Source organism: Labrus bergylta, chromosome 11 (genome assembly GCF_963930695.1).
Source record: "Labrus bergylta chromosome 11, fLabBer1.1, whole genome shotgun sequence".
In the NCBI taxonomy this organism is placed as follows: domain Eukaryota; kingdom Metazoa; phylum Chordata; class Actinopteri; order Labriformes; family Labridae; genus Labrus; species Labrus bergylta.
Genome location: NC_089205.1, coordinates 3,087,990 through 3,109,482, shown reverse-complemented (window position 1 = coordinate 3,109,482; position 21,493 = coordinate 3,087,990). Strand labels below are relative to the sequence as shown.

Sequence of the window (21,493 nt, the reverse complement as noted above, 5' to 3'; positions counted from 1 at the left end):
ATTTTCTGTACTATATTATCAATGTTTATTCTTAGATTTGATACAAAGGAACTTTATAGTTCAATGTATTTCAGAAGCACTTACCTGTATAACTTTGGTCCCCACGGCAGAGTTCTCTCGTATCTCTGCCTCATACATACTCTGTCCAAAGACAGGACTGTACAGGTTGGCCCCCAGCACCTTTACATGAACCTGTGCTGTGCTGGTGAACACCCCATCAGATACTGAAACATTAAGGCTGTAGGTAGACTCCATTCTTTGCTTACGGTGGCCGGACAACGTGATGATTCCTGTCCTCTTGTCCATCACAAAGTTCATTCTTTCATTTCCTGACAAAATGCTGTACTCTAACTTGTCAAAGTCAGAACTGTCAGCATCTGAGGCCTGGACACAGGTTACAAAGTGTCCTCTGGGTGCTAACTCATTCACGTATGCCTCATAGAGAAGCTGGTTGAAAACTGGAGGATTGTCGTTCATGTCATTCACCACAACTATGACTGACACTTCACTGCTCAGTGGTGGGAAGCCGTTATCCGTGGCCCTAACAGTGAAGTCATACTTCTGGACTAGTTCATGGTCTAGCATTCGAGCTGTGAGGATTAATCCACTGCTGCTATCAATGTGAAAGTAGTCTGTGCTGTTATGAACATCTGAAAAGATCTGGTAGCGGACAACATTGTTTTTCTCTGAGTCTTTGTCATTGGCAATAACTTGAAGAGCTGGAGTCCCAATCATAACAGTTTCAGACAAAACAACCCCGTAAGACATTTTCTGGAAGACGGGCAAGTTATCATTAACATCAAGGACTACCACATCTACATCCACCTCAGCACGAGCTCCGGTCAGGTAGTCAGTGGCTCTGATGGTTAGGTGGTAGGATGAAGATGTTTCATAGTCCAAAGAATGGATGACACTAATGACTCCGGTATCAAAACCAATGTCAAACTGAAGGGAAGGGTCTCCGTCAACAATGGTGTAGATGATGTTTTGGCCTTCAGGACTGGTAGCATTGATACCAAGGATGGGCGTGTGTACAGCCACGTCCTCATTCACAGTGACAGAATAAAATGATTTGTCAAAAACAGGCATAGCTTTGTTGACTACAGTTATAGGGAACTCTGTAGTAGAAGAGAGAGGAGGATATCCTCCATCTCTGGCATATATCACCATCTGGTATTCCACATTAGACAAATCGGACTCAAAGGCCCGCTTAAGGCTGATACTGCCTGTCTGCTTGTCAATCTCAAAGTGACTGTGGTCATCCTTGAGATAATAAGACACCTCTCCATTAATGCCTTTGTCGCGGTCTACTGCCATGACCCGGAAAATATGTGAATCTGGCTCAGCTTCTACTTGAACAGCTGCATAATAAGGAAGTCCAACAAACACAGGAGCATTATCATTTATGTCCTCCACTTGGACTTTAACCAGAACTCTGGCCACGTGTAAACGGTCATGCTCCCTTCTGGCCTCAACGACCAGTTCATAGAACTCTTGCTCTTCACGATCAAATGGTATACCTGTGGTTTGGATCACACCTGAAGTTGGACGGATTTTGAAGCGTGTACCTGCATTCAACAAGGTGTACTTCAATGGTTCATTGAGACGATTTCCCACTGCATTGACCACAGCCACTTTGGTGATGTTTGATACGTTCTCTTCAATAGATGAGGAATAAAGACTGTGGGTGAAGCTGAGACCAGAATCCAGAGCTTCTCTGACAAGAATGGTTACCAGAGCTGAGCTCGAAAATTTCCCATCTGAAACTTTGACACTGAAGCGAAACCGTTCCTTTGAAAAGTTGTTGTTTTTGACTATGATGACTCCACTGGAAGGTTGGATGGCAAAGTGCTCCAGTACTCCATCAGTCAGAGAGTATGTAAGCTCCGTAGAGACTTCTTTGTCAGGGTCTATGGCTGAAACCTTCAAAGCTTCCACTCCCACATAGGTGGGGAGTAGCAGGACCGTTTCGTAGGCATTCTGGATGAAGCGAGGGGGAGAATCATTAGTGTCAATCACTTGTATTGTGACCTCAGTAGGACTGTCTGCCGTAAGCTGTGGCCTGCCATTATCCCTGACATGAACATGGAAGTGGAAGCTGGCAAATGTCTCATGGTCCAGATTAGCAATGGTTCTGATGGAGCCAGTTCCTGAATCCACTGTGAAGAACATTTTGGCAGTGTCCTCAACAATCTGGTAAACCAACAGAGCATTTTGGTTGCGGTCAGCATCAGTGGCTTTGATTACAAGAGGTGAGTCATCTGAGTTTAGGACCACACTGTTGACTGGTGCTGCCTCGCTGATGCTGCCACGATAGTGAAGCTGCTGGAACATAGGTGGGTTATCATTCTCATCCACTACCTGGATTATCAGAGTAGCATTAGAGGCCATGCCAGCCATGTTTGAGGCCTGGACTATCAGTGTGTAAGAAGCTGTAGTCTCATAGTCTAGAGGTTTCTGACTTGTAATCACTCCGCTGTACTGATTTATCTGGAAAACACGGTTTGTGTTTCCCTGCTTGATGTCATAGGTGAGGGTGGACTGACTGACTGCACTGACTGTGGTGACAGAGGTCCCGACCGCTGCATTCTCTGTGATCTCAGCTTGGTACTCGGGCTGAGGGAACTTTGGGCCGGCATTGTCAGAGAGGGTTACAGCGATACGCACTATGGTGGTGGTGGAGAGGGGAGGGGATCCACTGTCAGTCGCTCTGACTGTGAGAACGTAATGGCCTATGCTAGATAAGTCCAGGTCACGTGCAATTGTGATGATTCCCAAAACTGGTTCAATGAGAAATGCATTTCCAGTGTTCCCTGTTGGAAAAAAAAGCAAAGATGAATCTTTTTGTCACTTTAACAGTTCTTCTTAGGTAAATAATGGATATGTTCAGACCAAAGGATATAACATTTTCACCTTGCTTTACTTTGGCAATTTTGACTGCAGAATCATTTATTATTTGCATTGTTAAACACAAATGTCTGCCTTTCAGAAATTAAAAACCCAGAGAACACTGTCACGTCTGTCTTTATATCATCACCTGTTCTCTCTTACAGCTGGGTTAATCTCCCCTCCTCCTCCAAGAACTGTCTCTGGATGACTTTCCCTGATACTTCTAGCTACCTGTGGCTGACCTGTTAGCTAGGATCAGTTCAAGGATTTCTCTTATGGACACCAACTAACATTGTTCTGTTTAACCTGCGGAGTTCCTGTCCATCTGTCTCATTAAGTGAAAGTTTCACTGTATCTAACAAGTCACACTAAAGTTGGCTGAAATCTTTCTTACTACAGCACTATAAACCCAAAATAAGCAGATTTTACTGTGATTTAATTAAAATTCAGGGTGCAGATTTGTAAAGATTTGGAGATCATTCTTTGCCAGGTCTGACTGCATAACAAAGCCAACAACTTTTAAAATGTTATGGAATGGAGTTTGCATTAAGCATTTCTCCTGCAACATCAGGATTTCAGGAGGATGCCAAAACTGATAGACTGTAAATGGACCGTGGGATGTAAACTCCTCACTGATCTACTTGAAGAGATGCTTTTTGCATTGTACTGTATTTATGCTCTTCCTCTGAACACACCTTAAGACATGTCAACATACAGGAGTAGGTATTTAGTTTTCAGATGTGTGTACCTGCTTCAATAGAGTATCGTAGCTCTGCGTTCTCGCCTTTGTCTTTGTCCAGAGCGGTGACCTGGACTACAGCTGACCCCATTGCTGCTGACTCGTAGACTAAGCCTTCATACAGAGCACTGGTAAAGATGGGCACGTGGTCATTTATATCCTCCACTTCTATGAGCACACGAGCCAAGTTCTTCCTGTATGGGAACTCTTGGTCCTTTACCTAGGAATACAAATACAAAATAATAAGTCAACATTTATTCTTGACATAATCTCACTGCAATCTATAATCCAACAACTGAAAAATATCAAATGTGCCACTGTCCAAGGTAAAAGAAAAAAGTACTGCAAGAATCACACTCTTTAACTTTCCTTTGCTGTAGTCTTTATAATCACAGTTCACTATTGGATACACAAATCAGTACTATGATGTGCGCTGACTCTCTGTGGTGAGGTGTAAACACAAGCCTGCTCTTTCATATTCAGCTTGATTGTTAAATAATGAGCTCAGGTAGAATGAAAGCAGAGACGTGTAGATTGCCTCTGGCTCTCCTGCTGCTCTTTATATCAGACACAGGAAAACAGGGAAATTATTACCATCTGAGAAATTTGTGCTTTCAAAGAGTCTTGTTGCTTTTACTACTTGAGGTCGACAACCAAAAACGGTTGCAGATATTTGACCTGTGCCCTGGTTAATAAAGTTTACTTTGAAATGGAAATGTAATTGACCTCAGAGCATTGTTTCCATGTTTATTTTAAGAAGGTCAATATCTTTGTTCACCACTAGAAGCTACATGTTTTCCACAATACATTTGGTACATTTCCACAATTTCCCAGTTTGGGATCAATAATTTAAATCTATCTATCTATCTATCATAAAATAAAACATTTATCTTGATACATTTGACAGTAGGATCATTGTTTTGCGCCTCAAGAATATACAGGTTAGTCTTTAATAGTTATCATGACAGTAATGATAAAACAGTAATGACATTGGGTTACTTATTTTCCTTCTGTAACAGTTTTTTTTTAATTTAAAAAAGAGGACTTACGATGACGGTGAGAATGTGCTGGGCGCAGGCCTCATGGTCCAGCCTCTGAGCCGTGTGGATGGTGCCCAGGTGTGGATGGATGCGGAACAGACGCATGCTGTTGGGGTCGATGGAGCTCTGCAGAGAGTACGTCAGCTTGTGGTGCTCATCACGGTCTGAAGCCAGAACCTGGACCACCTCAGTGTCAGGGGGCGTGTCCTCAGAAATGGTGACATCATAGGTTGGTTGGGAGAAGATGGGAGCGTTGTCATTGTTGTCGATGACGGTGATGTGAACCTGGATAGTAAGAAAAGAAAAAGAGAAGGGGATAAATAAGGACATTATGTACTGAGTTTCATTATCAAGAGCTGCTGATTATTTGATTATTTATTATCAAACCCCCCACACCGAAACATGTTCTCCTTGCAGTTCTGACTATATGTTGATTTTATCGTGGAAATGTGACTAGACTTTTATTTTTTCAACCCTATTCATATAGTATTTTAACTTTATTTAGACATTTTAGCTTTCCAACATGCTGAGTCTGTTCTAAAGATTCCAAAATAAAATAATATAAAAAAATCCTCTTCTGTTGTGTTTTTGTTTGACATCTACTCAAAGTCTGGACTCTGTAGGGAAATAGATTTATCATGACTGAGAGCTTATCAGAAATAAAACACTGGACAGTCATTTGACTTTCTGTAGTTTCTACTTCAACATGACATCGCAGCACCAACAGCTGGTGACATTTGGTAAAGTGGTTTCCAATGTTTCTGTACAGTAACATGAATCAGCAAGAAGAAGCTTCTGTCTCGTCTGTCACTACAGATCACTGTGACTGCTTTCTCTTTCAGCACTGTGAACGCTGACATGTATCATGTCCAAAGACTAAATGTAAGTTGCATGAAAATAATTTCATTTTCAGATTAAAATCAATTAATTGTGAAAAAAAAGTGAATTCCTTCAATCAGCTGGCAGAGGTTAAATATCTATAATTATTAAAGCTTCATGCAGACTTTGATGAACTTTAACAGATAAAGTAAAGGTGTTAAGAGATCTCGATGACAGCTCTTTCTTCCCCTATCGCTCTGTTGTGTTGTTGGAGTTGTTTAACGCAGTGATGATCACAGCTCAGTGTGTAGGTTTCAAAGGAGGTGTGTTTTTTGTGTCATGACTCATGGAAAGTTCCTGAGTCACTGATGATAGAGCCTCGAATGAGTCAGGACAGACGGACAGACAGACATGAGAGGGACAGACAGACAGGTAAGAGAGACAGATGGAAAAGATATACTAGAGAGGCAGACATGTAGAAAGGACAGACAAAGCAGACAGAGAGAATGGGGGGGGGGGGTGAAAGAGACAGACATGTAGAGAGATTAACAGGAGAGAACAAAACAGGAGAGAGACAGACAGTTCGAGAGGCAGACAGGAAATGGACAGACAGAGAAGCAGAGACAGGAAAGAGACAGACAGGTAGGGAGGGAAACTAGGAGACAAGTCAGAGAGGCAGACAGAAGAGAGACAGAAAGGACTCAGAGAGAGACAGACAGTTGAAGAGTCACACACTAGAGAGACAGACAGGTGAAGAGTCAAACAATAGAGAGAGAGAGACAGACAGGTGAAGAGTCACCCACAGACAGTTAGTCACACATGAGAGAGACAGACAAGTGAAGAGTCACCCACAGACAGTCACACATGAGAGAGACAGACAGGTATAGAGGCAGACTGAACGGAAATGAAAGCTGTGGGAGTAGATTTAATTTTACAAATCACAGCAGGAGTGTGTTCTACAGCTCCGTGATGAGATAAGAGGACAGTAAATGAAGGTGTGTGTGTGTGTGTGTGTGTGTGTGTGTGTGTGTGTGTGTGTGTGTGTGTGTGTATGTGTGTGTGTGTGTGTGTGTGTGTGTGTACCTGTGTGCGTCTGGTGGGTGTATGGACGATCACGCTGAGTTATTGATGGCTAAAAATATATTAAGCTTAAAGTTAAGCTGCCTTGTAATAACCAACATTTATCAGCAGGGGGTGAGTGGACGGTGACTCACTGAGCTCGGCAGTATTAATAATGAACTGTTACTGTCTGCACTCTGAAGAGGTGAAGAACAAGTAGGAGCTATAGCAGAACTGGTTCAGGTACAGATCAGGTGCAGGATGTGAGGGAATAGGAGGAGGAGGAGGAGGTGAGGATGGTACTGAGGAAGAGGGGAAGGTCTGGGTGGAGGGATGGACAAGTTGTTACAGAGACAGGTAAAAAACAAATTAAATCTCAGATGGAGAAAACCTGAAACAAAGGGATGACCAGTGGTGTGGAATTGTTTTTCATGTCACTATGATACTTGTCAGAGATGTGTGATAACTTCCTCATGGTGTCTTCACTTACATCCCAAAGCTATATTTAGATGAGGTTTTTTTTTTTCTTTCTGAGCAGCAACACCTTTTGTTCCCAGTGAGCCGTGTGTGTGTGTGTGTGTATGCCTCCTGCTGAAGTACAGCTCCCAGCATCTTTTTTTTGTAGCACTCTGCCCTTTTTATGAGGCTGCTCAGAGTGATTCAAGCTGAAAGTCTGAACTTTTCACAAAGTTGCTGGTGTCAACACTGCTCTTTTTTTCAGCCAACCAACAGAAAAGAGCAATACTTGTCTACCTGGTTAACAAAGGTGTACAGGAGAAGCTTGATGTAGCTGTGTCCATCTGTCCAGAGCTGTTCAATATGTCAGAGAGAGAGAGGAGCATGTAGGAGCAGCTCCATTTATGACAAGATGAGGATATTCAGTGAGATATTGTAGATAGAGGTGTGCAACACAGAGGGGCTGCACACCCTGACCCCCCAGCATGATGTCATGTTTGGCTGTGGTTTCAGCTGGTGTTAAACTGTAGCTGATGGGTCAGGATTTTTCAAAATACAAAAGGGGTGAAATGATAGAGATGACAGGATGTTTTGAGTGTGAGGTCTGCCTCATGTTAATGAGATTCAAATCTGTTCTCTGAGCCAGGACATGAAGCTTCTAATGGACATGCTGGTCCAGATAAGAGACCAAAACCGGGCGCAGGGGGTAAACTGTGGTTACTGAGCAGGCGGAGGGGGTTCATTTTTATTTAGTGTGAATGGACTGCAGAAAGAGACTGTGGTCTACACATCATCAAACATGTTCAGTATTTACTATCTGATCTCCTGTTGTGTGGCTGTGTTTTCGATGCCAATAAAGCCCTTTTGAACCCTGAGGACAGCCCAGCGCACACACTCATGAGGATTATCACAATAAACTAAATATTTCTCTCAACCTCTAAAGTCTTATTTGATGGTGAGAGAAATAGTGCAATTTCCAGTTTTTAGAGTCAGGACTCTGATTGTTGGTAATGAATCTGATGTGCTGTGTTAGTCATACGGTTTGCTCTCCACACACACAGGAACAAAACTGTTTAATCCCTCATTTGTCCTCATGTGTGGGGCTGTCTCACATTTGTTAAGATCTTATATCTTCTTTTAGTGTGGGCCAGACTAAGACAGGCATGTTAAATGGTCACAGACTATAAATGTTGTAATTTTGAGCATCATTTTGTATATGTCCCATTACAAATCAGTCTTGTAAAAACATACACAGCTGCAGAAATGTGCAGATGAGAATATTCAAATCCCATGCGTGCAGCTTTTGTGGAAACAGAAAGTACAATTTGAGCTTTATGTAGCGTTGAACCTGTTCTCGGTTAGTGTGGGTGAAAAGAGACAAAAATAGAGGATAAAAGATCCAAACCCTGAGAGAAAACACCACATGAAGGCTGGATTCAAACCGTCTCTGTGAGGTGACAGAGCTAACCACCAGACTGCACCCCACCAACACACACCAACCAAGTTTGTGACGATTACAAAGTACAAAATAGCAGCAGGAGCGGGCCTCAGCGGGGGAGGAGAGAGACGTCGTGCACTCTGCTCACATCCAAAGATTTGTCCTGATTCGTTTCCAGAGAAACATAAAGAGAAGCTGAGGGAGACGGAGACAGTCGAGTCGAGTGCTGCCAGGCGGAGAGTCTAAATTTAAACCCTGCTGCAGCAGTCTGCAGCCTTCTGCTGCTCACTGAGGAGACTTTCCCCGCGGCACGCCGCCATGCTGACTCTCCATCTGGGAGAGCTTCTTCCCATCTTACAGGTGTGTGTGTGTGTGTGTGTGTGTGTGTGTGTGTGTGTGTGTGTGTGTGTGTGTGTGTGTGTGTGTGTGTGTGTGTGTGTGTGGGAGAAATACACAGAAACTAAGAAAACATGAAAACCAATAGGCCAATGTGAAGAACTATGACTTAGTATAAAAACACTAAGTCTATATCAACAATCTTAATATCCAAAGAAACTGGGCCTGAGAGAAGTTTGTATTTGAAAAGTTTTATCAGCTAGCCTATATTCAATGATTATTAATGACTGTTCCAGTAAAACTTCATTACCATTGCCTTTAAGAGAACTACAGAGTAACATCTTAAACTCTAGAGGTGGGAGGAGAGGAATGATACAGCATAGTATCAAGATATTTTATGTGGCGATATTATATCCTGTCATGGCGGCCAAGCTGGGGATCAGACACTCAACCGGAGGCGACGACTCTGAGCCACAGCCGCAAGAATTGTCCAGTGCTTTGTTAAATTGGCTAATGTTGGATAAAACTGTTCAGTGTGAGTAGTCCCATCTCCTTTTCACTGCACTGATGTTGTTACAGTATGCAGACCTCATTTCCAGCCCAATGAGAGATTCAATCCAAATAAAGTGTTTTCTTTAATGAGGACTTACTGTTGGTTTGAGTCCAGTCTGTCGGATAATGTTGTTGTTGTTATCAGAGTCACCACGACGACAGAATCAGCATGTGTGTTTGTTTTTAAACTGTGCTTACATCAGAGCTTTGATGTCAGAAATGGAATGTGATGATGTCACAGAATTAAGGTCACAGAACAGATCATCTGAACTCAGGCTCATTATCTCGGATTTTATCAGAATCATCTGCAGCTGTTCCAGGTAGACGTTTTCAGGTTTGAAAACATTTAACAAAAATGTCCACAGATAGTGATAGCGATAGTGAGAGAGAATTCTCCTCTAGGTCTGAACAGGGGCTTGCAGTCCACTGGGCACCTGCAACAGACCACCTGTACAGTGCGTTTGGATCAACCAAAGAAGGTCTGTATAAGAATTTAACAGATCTACAGCTTCATCACACACAGCTGCAGACAATGTATACAGATCTGAAGATGGACATGGATGATGTGGAGAAAGAGAACAGGGGGCTCAACAATAAGTTGTCAGATTTAAAGCACACAGTCAATGAAGACAGAAGACAAATCAAAGAGATTCAGAGAGAGAAAGATGCTCTGGAGAAAGAGAGGAAAGAATACAGACTTTTAAACTCTCAGTTACTCAAAGTCAAGGCAGAGTGCAAACATCTGCGAGACAGAGTCAGAGAGAAAGAGGACGAGCTGGTGAAGACGAAACCTGTGCTTCAAGAGACGGTCAGAGCAAATGCCGTCCTGCAAGAAACCATCACACAGATGGAGGGGAAACTGCATCAGAGCCAGGGATACTCACAGAGGTTGAGGGCCGAAGTAGACATACTGCTGATCAATGAGCTGCGCTTCAAGAATGATCTTAAGACATGTTTTGACGTCATTGATAACCCACATGCACTGAAAAGCCGATTGTTTGAGCTGGGAAAATTCTACATCTGCGACAATTTCAAGCAGACTGACGAGAAGATTCTGCCTCCAGTTTCTATGGCTGAGAGAAAGAGACAGAGACAAAATGTCACTCAGTATGAATTTAAGAATCCTGAGCATGTTGAGATGGTCAAGACTGAGCTTCAGCAAAAGCGTGCAAGTGATCATGGTAATCAAGTTAAGATGAACCACAACCTTAAGAAGGACATGTACGTCCAGAATCTGAGAGAGAGAGAGAACAAGACGGAAAATAAAAAAGGCTCGGAACAGCCACGGTGCTCTGTTGTCCTGCAGGAGGACGGCAAGTCATCATCACCTGAACAGCATCACACCTCGCTGAGAACAGGTGAGGCCAATGTGAATCGATGTTCTTCAACACAGTGGAACGCACACCCCCGGCCCACCATTCTGAAAAACGACGCTGTGAAAGCCTACATCCTCACCCCACACCCTCCTGACAAACCCAGAGTCTGTGACAAAGTCATGACAACGGCGTGGAGTAAGATTTCCTCGAGGCGCACCTGGACACTCCTAACGGATGCAGAAGACCTGGACTGTCATCGGAGAGAAATCATGCAATCAGGCCAGGCAGTCAGGCTCCCACCAATCAAAGCAGCCAGTTCAGGAAAAAGTTCTCTACCGTCATTCGACCAGCTGATCAAGCAGGCCAACAACATCACCAAAATCCCCATTAGAACAAAGGAAGTTCAATTCCCCCCACGCCACGCCCAATAAACACAGAAGCCCATCCAGTTTGGCCTAAACCACCATCATTGTCCCCTACTCCGACCAATCACAACGCGTCCTCTACTTCTGCTCTCCACCTCTGACCTACACCCCTGAGCTCAACTTATAGATAGTGTTTTACTGGCTTTTCTCCGAGCGCTCCGGTTTACCAGTTCACCCACTATCTAACATACATCATAGACTGTATCAAGATATACATATACACACACGAACACACACACACATAGGTCAAATAAAAAAGAAAACAATTAACTTCAAATTAAATGGATTAAACTAATAAAATATCGTCTTAATATTTGCTTTAACTATTTGATTCATTTTCATAGCTGACTCAAAAGGCTTCTGGTCAACACTTTTTCATCTCTTAAATAAAATCTGTTTATTTTTCCTTTATATTGTCACAGAGAGAACTAGAAGACATTGAATCAAGTCAAACTAAACTTAATGTTTTGGACAGCCACCTCTGTATCGTTTTTACTGACCAGCCTGTTTTCATTTTTTCTGTTTGCAGGTTTTTTATTTTTTCATTGTGAGTCTGAACCTGAGGCTCCACCCTTTGTACTCTGAATGGATGAGTTTAATGTCGACCACTGTCAGTACTTAGAGCAGAGGATGGGCAGTGAGAGACGACATATGAACGGAACTGAAGTTGGATAGAGCTGTTTGTGCTGCAGGGTGGAGAGTCCTGGTCAATGTGAGCTCTTGTCTGAAAAGAGGGACGGTGACGGCACCAGCGCCTTTTGATAGATATTTTTTTAGCTATGAGAGCTCGGAGCGCCTGCACCAAAAAGGCAGAGCGCTTTGAAAAAAGAAGATGCTGGACATTGCACTTTTCCTCCTGGCGTCTGCAAACACGCTCTGCTTTAAGTAAGAACTGGAAAAAGACACTGGTGCTCAGAAAGAAACACTTTGTGGACACAAGCCCTTAAGGTTCCTGTGTAAATATGAGTTTATATAAGACGGAATCTAGGTCACTTTAAATGTGCATTAAGTAAATATTCAACATTTTAGGAAGGTTTTAGAAGACGGATCTGAATTAGTGCATAGGTACGGAGCCCCTAAAGGGACATAGGCAGAATAAATAAAAATATATGTTTCTCATGCGCACCAGAAACTAACCGGTGCTCATGTGAAAATTTCACATGCTCACGTGGAAGTTTTGGTAATAAAATATGTAATAACTGTACTGTAACATGTTGTAGTACCATCAAAATCACAACACACATAAACCATGTCCTCTTGAGTGCATAAATGTAATTTTAGTGATTTTTTAATCATTAAATTTGGTAATAAAATAAGTAATAACTATACTATAACATGTTGTAGTGCCATCAAACACATCACGTGTGTATGTGAAACTTTCTCGTGAGCACAAGAAATTTTCACGTGAGAACCGGTTAGTTTCTGGTGCGCACGAGAAACATGTATTTTTATTTTTTCTGCCTGTGTCCCTTTAGGGGCTCCGTATCTATGCCTATAAAAGAGTTAGCTGTAGTTAAAACATAGTGATCCAAGCCTCACGGTGGCCCTCACTTATCAATGTGGTGTAGAAACCAGCACAGATTTAGGTGTTGAAATCATTGTACAACAGGGTCCACATCAGACCTATGAAATGTGCGTATCTGGCTGATCACAGCGTACACATAAGTGTGGCGGCTGGAAACGGTAGTCATTTAAATACCACGCCCCTATATTTTCACGGTTAAGCTGTCCTCGCCCCCAGAGTTTACGTCATGGAAATACGTAATACGTGAGAGAGTATGATTGTGTATGTGAGAGAGTATGATTGTGTATGCGAGAGAGTATGATAGTGTATGTGAGAGAGTATGATTGTGTATGTGAGAGAGTATGATAGAGTGTGTGAGAGAGTATGATAGAGTGTGTGAGAGAGTATGATAGTGTATGTGAGAGAGTATGATTATGTATGTGAGAGAGTATGATAGAGTGTGTGAGAGAGTATGATAGAGTGTGTGAGAGAGTATGATAGAGTGTGTGAGAGAGTATGATTGTGTATGTGAGAGAGTATGATAGAGTGTGTGAGAGAGTATGATTGTGTATGTGAGAGAGTATGATAGAGTGTGTGAGAGAGTATGATTGTGTATGTGAGAGAGTATGATAGAGTGTGTGAGAGAGTATGATTGTGTATGTGAGAGAGTATGATAGAGTGTGTGAGAGAGTATGATTGTGTATGTGAGAGAGTATGATAGAGTGTGTGAGAGAGTATGATTGTGTATGTGAGAGAGTATGATAGAGTGTGTGAGAGAGTATGATTGTGTATGTGAGAGAGTATGATAGAGTGTGTGAGAGAGTATGATTGTGTATGTGAGAGAGTATGATTGTGTATGTAAAACATTTAGCCTAATCTTGGTGAGTAAAGGTTTTTCAAGTTATAACTAAATATTTATTGATTCTTAAATGCATAATGTAGACAGAGTATAGGCTAACGTTGGCATTATTCTTTTATTAAATTTGGAAAGAAAGACTCATTTTTATTGGCGCATTGGCCTGTTTATATTCGTATTGGTGATTGTGGAGAGAGGCGGCCGCAGGCAAGTCCCGTTTCCGTTTGTCTTTGGCCTAATCTCAATTTTATGTAACTTTTCGTTTTATTTCGTTATTGCCAAATACCCATCTTGGTTTAGAATTTATCTTGATTTAATTTGTTAAGAAAGACTTATTTTCATGTAGGCCTATTTAGAGTGCTGAGATGTTATAGAGGACTTATTTTATTTCTTTGTTCCAACTTCCAAGTGGCCTATAGCCTACGTTGATCATGAATAAATGATGTTCAAAAATGTATAAATGACTCATTCTTGACAAAAGGCAAAAGAACTGTGTGCGTGCGCACATTTGAATAATGTCGGGCTGTAAACGGGTTCGGGCTTTTAAAAAGCTGCCAATCAAAATGTACTTGTCGGGCTCGGGCTTTGTTGGGTCTAACTTTTAAGGCCCGATTACAGCTCTACCCCAGTTGCTAGCACCGTTATGTGGGGGAACACGGGCTGAAAAGTTTAGTAACCCCTGTATTATAGTGTGTGAGAGAGTATGATTGGGTATGTAAGAAAGTATATTAGAGTGTGTGAGAGTATGATTGGATATGTAAGAGTATAGTTATGTCTGCATGAATTGTTAATTGATAAGTGCCGAACTTTGCGTGGAAATGACCATACACCCATTTTTCTGTCGTGCGTTCGTTTGATAAGTGAGGGCCAACCCTTTTTAATCGTTTTATGACTGTACTGTGTTTCTCATGATTTCAGATTTCAGTCCTGGTTGTTTCATTTGCTATATTACCCCTGTCCTCTTTGGATTGAGTATGTGTGTTACCATGTGAAGGGAAAAGTGATGCTGACTACCCAGGTCCCCAATGGAGGAAGAGGCCGTTATTGTTCCTGAAATAAATCCTTGGTTGTTATCTTTACAATCTTAAAGCCCTTACTCACCATTGCTCCTTGCATGCTCGGGTTGGTTGGTCTGCCTTGTCAGCCCGTTGACTAAACCACTGACATATAACTTATTTATAAGGGTATTCTCGCTCCAAGGATTTATACCTTTTAACTATCCCTAAATCCCGTATTGAATTGGGAAAAGAGTGTTGAGGTATGCTGCTCCCTCTTCTTGGAATCGGTTGCAAGATACTCTAAATCTTCGGGTGCTGGTTTCCTTGCATGTTTTTAACGGTCTTCTTAATGATCTGGCTGTAGATGTTTTAACTAATCATATTGGCCCTTTTTGATCCCTTGTTGATGATTTACCGGTATGACAAATGTTTATGAATGTTTCTTGTATTTTGTGATTCCTTTATTTATGTTCATTGTTGTTAAGTGTTTTATGTCTGAAACCCTGTAATTGTGCTGCTGCCTGTCTTGGCCAGGATGCTCTCGAAAAAGATTCTTAATCTCAATGAGACTTTTCCTGGTTAAATAAAGGGTAAACAAATAAATTCATTATTTAACAGTTTATTTTATTATTTTTTCATGAGTGAACCTGAACCTGAGAAGTAAGAAGACTTCAAGAAAATAGTTATCATGTGTGAAGTTTAACAATGAAACAGTTGAAGACTGTGGAGATACCTGGCTGAGTTAAAGGTGTTAGAGATAAAGGGCTGTGATACCTTAAATAAAAGTGTGTGTTAAGGCCCTGACACACCAAGCAGATGGCAAAGAACTAAAGGCAATGAAGCACCTGTGGCGTCAGCGCACAAAGCCTTTTGTCTTGGCCAAAAAGTTGCACAAGAACACACCGCAAAGACTACAGCCGACGGCCAACCACCACGTGCATTCTGCGCATGCGTATGAGGCAATAACTCTCCATGCCAGCAGGTGGCGGTAGTCTGTAATTGTCATTCCTAAAAGGGAGAACCTGAAGAGGACGAGGAAGAACGCGGATAAATAAACCGTTTTTGTGAAACGAGAAGACAATTTTATCACCGCTGTTGCTCAACACTCGTAAAACAGATTCTTCTAATCGAGAATAATGTCTGATAAAAAGTTGAAAATGGCACTGGCGTTGTTCAGCCCTTGGTCTTTTATTAGTGGAACAAGAATAGAAGAGGCGCTTCTGGTGTGTGTAGGTGGTGTCTCAGGTGTGTAGGTGATGTTTGTTTAGGGTGTGTGCTACCTGTGTGTATGTTTTTTGGGGGGTTTGTTAACTTAGATGATGTCTTTGGTGTGTGTAAGGGGCGTCTCAGGGATGTGTTACCTGAGATAATGGTGTTTGAGTGAAGGCAGTGTTTCGGGTGTGTGTTACACATTTGTAGGTGGTGTATTAGGTGTGTGTGTTACCTGTGTGTAGGCTGTGTTTGTTCCGTCGGTCGCCTGCACCGACAGGTTGTAGAATCCGCGCTGTTCAGCGTCCAGAGGTTTCGCAATGACGATGGTGCCCACAGCTTTCTCCACGTCAAACACGGTGTCTGTGTTCCCACCTGCTCAGGAGGGAGGAGGAGCACAGTGTGAGACACACACAAACAAACACACACACACACACACACACACACACACACACACACAGTGAAGCAATAGAATCAGGATGACTATGTAAACACACATACACACACACACACAGCAGATAGGTGTATGGTGGAGTTTTCAGTGTGTTTAATACCTGCTGAATGTCCTAACAGATATTTAAATAAGGCAAAGAATTCTCTAGACCTTTTAACCCTTTGTGACGTCGCTTTGTGAGACAGATGAGAAAATATCTCATCTGTCATAAAAATACTTAATGGGGGGAAAAAAACTACTCAATACTCAAGTTTGTATGCAAATCAAACATTCTGCTTGTTGTTGTGCTGAATAATTTGGGATAACATTAAGATGTAAAACTTTTCGCTATCGGCTGGTCTCATGTGACTCCAAGACCTAATCAACAGCAGCCATAGAAACATTTAGCATTGAAAATCTAAATATTTAATTTACATTCTCATTGTAAATGTATTTTTATTTTCTGATCAAGCAGGTTTTTGATGCATGTTCTGTTTGCTAAGAAAATATACACAAAAGACACACCTGTGTGTCCCAATCTGCATGGGAATGGAGACACACCCAACCACACACACAATATAACATACAGAAACAAAAAAGATCACGACAACACAATGAAGCACGAGCATGAGCCATGCAAGCAGCAAGAACAACCCAACCCCTGTGTGTATGTGTGTGTGTGTGTATGTGTGTGTTTGTGTGCGCAACAGACTCAGACTATGTGTTGTCTCTTTCTAATAACTAAGCCCCCAGTACTTGTGTTAATGTTTCTGTTTGTGTGTTACATTCCCCTTACCCCCTCCCCCCCCATCTCCGCACTGACAGCTTAACTCATCCTCCATGAGAGTTCATCATGGTTTTGAGCAGCCTGGTTAAAGTTTCCAACCTTTAGCTTCACCTTTAGCTTCAGCCTGAGATAGTTTCAGTCAATCATACATCTGTAGAACATTTCAGGCAGACTGCTCCTGGGTTAGTTGTTCACACATGCAACCTTGAACCAAGTGACTTTCCCTGTCGGACAGGAGGAGGAGCGGGGCGCTCAGGAGGCAGGACAAGAGGTAAAAAGAACGACAGGGAAGTGATGTATGAATCAAAATACACTATGATGACAGTTTTGCCTTTATATCTAGTTTGACACATTTACAATATCAACTAAAAGAGTGGAGAAGAAAATACTGGTGAACAGAAATACCATAAAGTGGGTGGTACATTAGATGAGATCACACTGGTCGCTCACCATTTGCGTAGTATAAAACATCGTCCACCACCCAAATATTCCTGAAGATTTCCTCCTGTGTTCAAACCCGTCTTATGCACATGATGAGACCAGGCTCTCAATGAGGCTTGGTGAACTCACTGTGAATCCAAGTCAAGAAGTCGTAAGATATAAGACCCTTTTTTTTTTTTTTATATCGAGATGCTGACTCGACTCCTGGGTTTCAGGAGCAGATGTTTTTTTTCTGGCAAAAGGAAAGGGACTACTTTTTGTATTTATATAGTTGAATTATCTGATGAGGAGAGATGGAGATAGTGAGTGGAGTGAGCTCAGTAGTATTCTGATTGATAAACAGAGGAGTGTGTGTGTTTACAGTGTGTGTGCAGTGTGTGTTGTGGTTTCTGGCTGAGCTGTCCGAAACATTAATGAGCCGATGATGACAGAAACACTCTGAGATCATAGTCAGCTTCAAACAGCTTTGTCCCGATCGTTCCTCGTTTAGGAAGAGAGAAGAAGACAACGGTTTGAAAGACTCCTCGTAAAGGACGGAAACAGCTCCTCCACCGCGCCAAATTACAGAGAGAGAAACCAACTATGTGCATGACAAACACACATCTGATCTATTTCTGCACGTCTGAATCTGCAGCTCACATCGCAGAGCTGAGACGGGTATGGATTCATGTGATCACACCTGTTCCGATCCTCCAACAGGAAAAGTTCAAATTATTATCATTATCACTTCAATCCATAAAAATATGCAACCTACAGAGAACCCTCACAGACATTACCTTTAAAGAGACAGCATACATTCTTCTACCCTCACCTGTTCAGCCAATCAGAATCAAGTATTCTCTGCGTCTATTATCTAAGAGTCAATGATTATTGTTGTGCCGAAAGAATAAATACATCCGGGCAGAAAAACTAATAATATAAAAACATGAAGGAAGGTTGTTCTCTTTATCATAAATGTGAAACACACAACTGAGCACATGTTTCACCCTTTAGTGTCATCCATGCAGAAAGTTCTTCACAATGAGAACTTTGTTGCAACCCTTTGTTGCAAAGCATATATGAGTGTTTTTGTGTTACCGTAACTGTAACAAGATTAAACAGAAGGTACACACAAAAAACTTGTAAAAAGCTAGCTTTTCATCATGTGTTCATCATGATCCTAAACATAAAAACCTGTATCAGGTATGAGCCTGTTCAGCCTCTGTAATTACCACGAGTCTAATACTGATTATGTGGAGTGTAATGCATTTACCTCCTGGTAGAGTTTTTATATCATTACTGCGTGATAACAAAAACAACAACAACAACAATTATAGTAATAATAGGAACTGTTAATGTGTGTTATAGAAGATAAGACAATTTTATGCTTCATGAAAGGTTTATGTGTTCAACTTCAGCAAACCATTCACACTGTGTGTGTGTGTGTGTGTGTGTGTGTGTGTGTGTGTGTGTGTGTGTGTGTGTGTGTGTGCGTGCGTGCATGCATGTGTGTGTGTCTCAGTCTGCAGGGTGGAGCACCTTAAGTTATAGTTAGAGCTCTGCTGTGGGTTTAGAGGATGTGGTGTGTGCATGTCTTTATGGATTCTACACATTTAAGTGTGTGTTTGTTTGTGTGTGTGTGTGTGTGTGTGTGTGTGTGTGTGTGTGTGTGTGTGTGTAATTTGGAGATATGAAATTGAAACCTGGTTGATTAAAAATGAAAAAAAAAAAAAATTAAACACCATGCGTAAAGAGATCAACTTTTCACTGTTCTTAATTTCGGTCTACTTTGTGATCATATTGTTTTTCTGTTTCTTTCTTTCCTTCCTGCCGCGTGGCCTGCAGGCTGTGTTTTCCTCTCAGTCTGCTTTATCTTTCAGTGTGTTTAATGGGTCAGGTGAAAGTGGGCGATTTATGTGCATGTCTGAACCTGCTTTGTTAAAGTGCTACATGAAGGTGTGTGTTAACATAAGGAATGTGTGTACAGGTGCTGCTAACAGCAGGTCATTAGACAGAGCTGTCACCGTGGTAACCTTGGGGGTGTTGCCATGGGAGCAGATATAGAGGTTGTGATGCTTGGTTACCAAACCTCCATCCCTTCAATTAACCTCTGCTACAGTGTGGCCTGTTCATGTGTAACACACTAACACGCACAGGTACGCCCACACACACACACACACACACACACACACACACACACACACACACACACACACACACACACACACACACACACACACACACACACACACACACACACACACACACACACACACACACACACACACACATTCACACAGTGTGGTTTATTCCCCTCAGCTGACCAATCACAGGAGGACATCAGCAGCACTGATGAGACGAGTGACGATGAGCTTCAACAGAAAGGAAAAAAAGGAAAGGAAAGGGGGGAGGACACAGAGCAGGAGGAAGTAGGAAGCGGGATACCTTCTGAGGAACAGTTCCTGCCACACGTCTGCAGAATATAGAACATCTCACGGAAAGACCTGGAACCTTCCAGGAGAGAAGCATTAAGGAGAGAGAGGAGAGACAGGTGAGACAGGAGAGGCAGAAAGAGAGAGACCGACAGATAGATTGACAGACAGACAGACAGACACACAGGTTGAGGACGAGGACAGGTGCAGGAGGTGATGAAGAGGACACAGATTATGATGAAGGTTGGTGTAGTTTAGTAGTTAAAATGTAGATGATGCTGTCTGGTAGTTGTAGTTCTACTGATCTGTAGTCAGTTTATAATTGTGTTCAAACGTAACATCTGACTGTAAACTGTTCAGCATGGCTTGATACTGTTTATTTATGTCATATACAAAGACTTACATGTCATGACGGTTTATCATTATTAAATACTGATGTATGAATCAATATATTTCCTATTCTCTATCTATGATCTCTGAACAAACACACGTGCTGATTGTTCTGCATCATAATAGAAACTGAGCGGATCCCCACCATGCTCTGTTATTATTTCACATAATCATATTTATGATACTGCTGTAAATACTTTTTTTAGATTATTTTTGTCACTGTCTCTTTAAACTTTTTTCCTACTGTTTTGTTGTTCCACAGATTTTTTCTGTGATGAAGTTCAAGTTTGACAAGAGTCTGAGCTGCTGATTCATTCTGTCTCGTTAATGACAGACTTAATGAAAATGTTTCAGAGGAAGGGATTAAGACTGTGTAAAAACAAGAAGAAGAAGAAGAAGATGAAGGGAGCAATAGTTTACAGAGATTAAAGCCACACTCCAGTGGTTTTGTTTTTTTTATGGTATTTTATACATTTCAGAGTCATTTCCCCCAAAACATTTGTTAAATATAAGTAATTAGAAACTCGAAGTCAATATGAATGAATTCTTATAAAATAAGAAACAGTTATATTAGTGGGAGATAAATTAAATCAAATGTCCAAACAGGTAAGAAACTCACTCAAGTCCGGTTTTCTGTTTAACATGAAAAAATATCATCGGAACATTTATCTTCCGGTAAATTTGGTGAATGTTAAGGTTATTTTCATTGTTTGAATGCACTTTGGACAACTGGAGTCGAGAAAGAGATGAGACGAGACTGCTGACCCTGCTCTCCTTTTTTTAAACGGACACATCTCTATTATGTGTAATGATAGTCATTGATGAAAGTCATTGAATTTGTACAGAGAGAAAAGTTGACCAACTGCTGAAATTTTGAAGCAATCCATGAAGCAAAGTTTATGGATGTAATGTGTTTGGATTCAATCTTTTACTGCAGGCCTGTTAATATCATGAGGACCCTTGTGCCGATGCAGCAGGATGGTTTTTGTATGAATATTATGACAGGAAGAGTACAGTAGACCTTCAGCGGGTAAGATAAATGAATCAGACAGTTACAGAGTTTAGCATCATGTTTGTGTATAAGACCCCCCCACACACCACTACGCCGACTGAGACAAGTATACAGAGACATAAAAAGAGGGATAGAGAGATGGGTGGAGTCATAAAAGAGAAAGAAAAGATAAACAGAGACATGACAGAAAAAAGATGGACAGAGTCAGAGTCAGGAGCAGAAGGTATCTCCAGCTGGATTCACACTGACTGTCACTGTTCAGCAAAAAACAAAAGGAGAGATGGAGGTGCATTGTGGGAGCTGTAGTTCTTCCTGGTCTGTGGTTGCGTGCATCCTGCTGGAGATGTGTCAGTGAGCATGTTTTATTAAAAACTAATAGAATT

At 41.7% G+C, this 21,493-nt stretch overlaps 1 protein-coding gene across 1 annotated transcript in view; it reads right to left on the bottom strand.

Moving 5' to 3' along the window:
- Window positions 1-21,493, bottom strand: part of fat3a (FAT atypical cadherin 3a) — a 151,370-nt gene that overhangs the window by 42,163 nt on the left and 87,714 nt on the right. The window contains exons 7-10 of the mRNA XM_065959912.1: window positions 15,872-16,011; window positions 4,678-4,953; window positions 3,638-3,848; window positions 85-2,813 (exon numbers count right to left, since the gene is read on the bottom strand). Coding sequence (XP_065815984.1) covers window positions 85-2,813; window positions 3,638-3,848; window positions 4,678-4,953; window positions 15,872-16,011 — 3,356 coding nt within the window. The remainder of the gene's footprint in view (window positions 1-84; window positions 2,814-3,637; window positions 3,849-4,677; window positions 4,954-15,871; window positions 16,012-21,493) is intronic.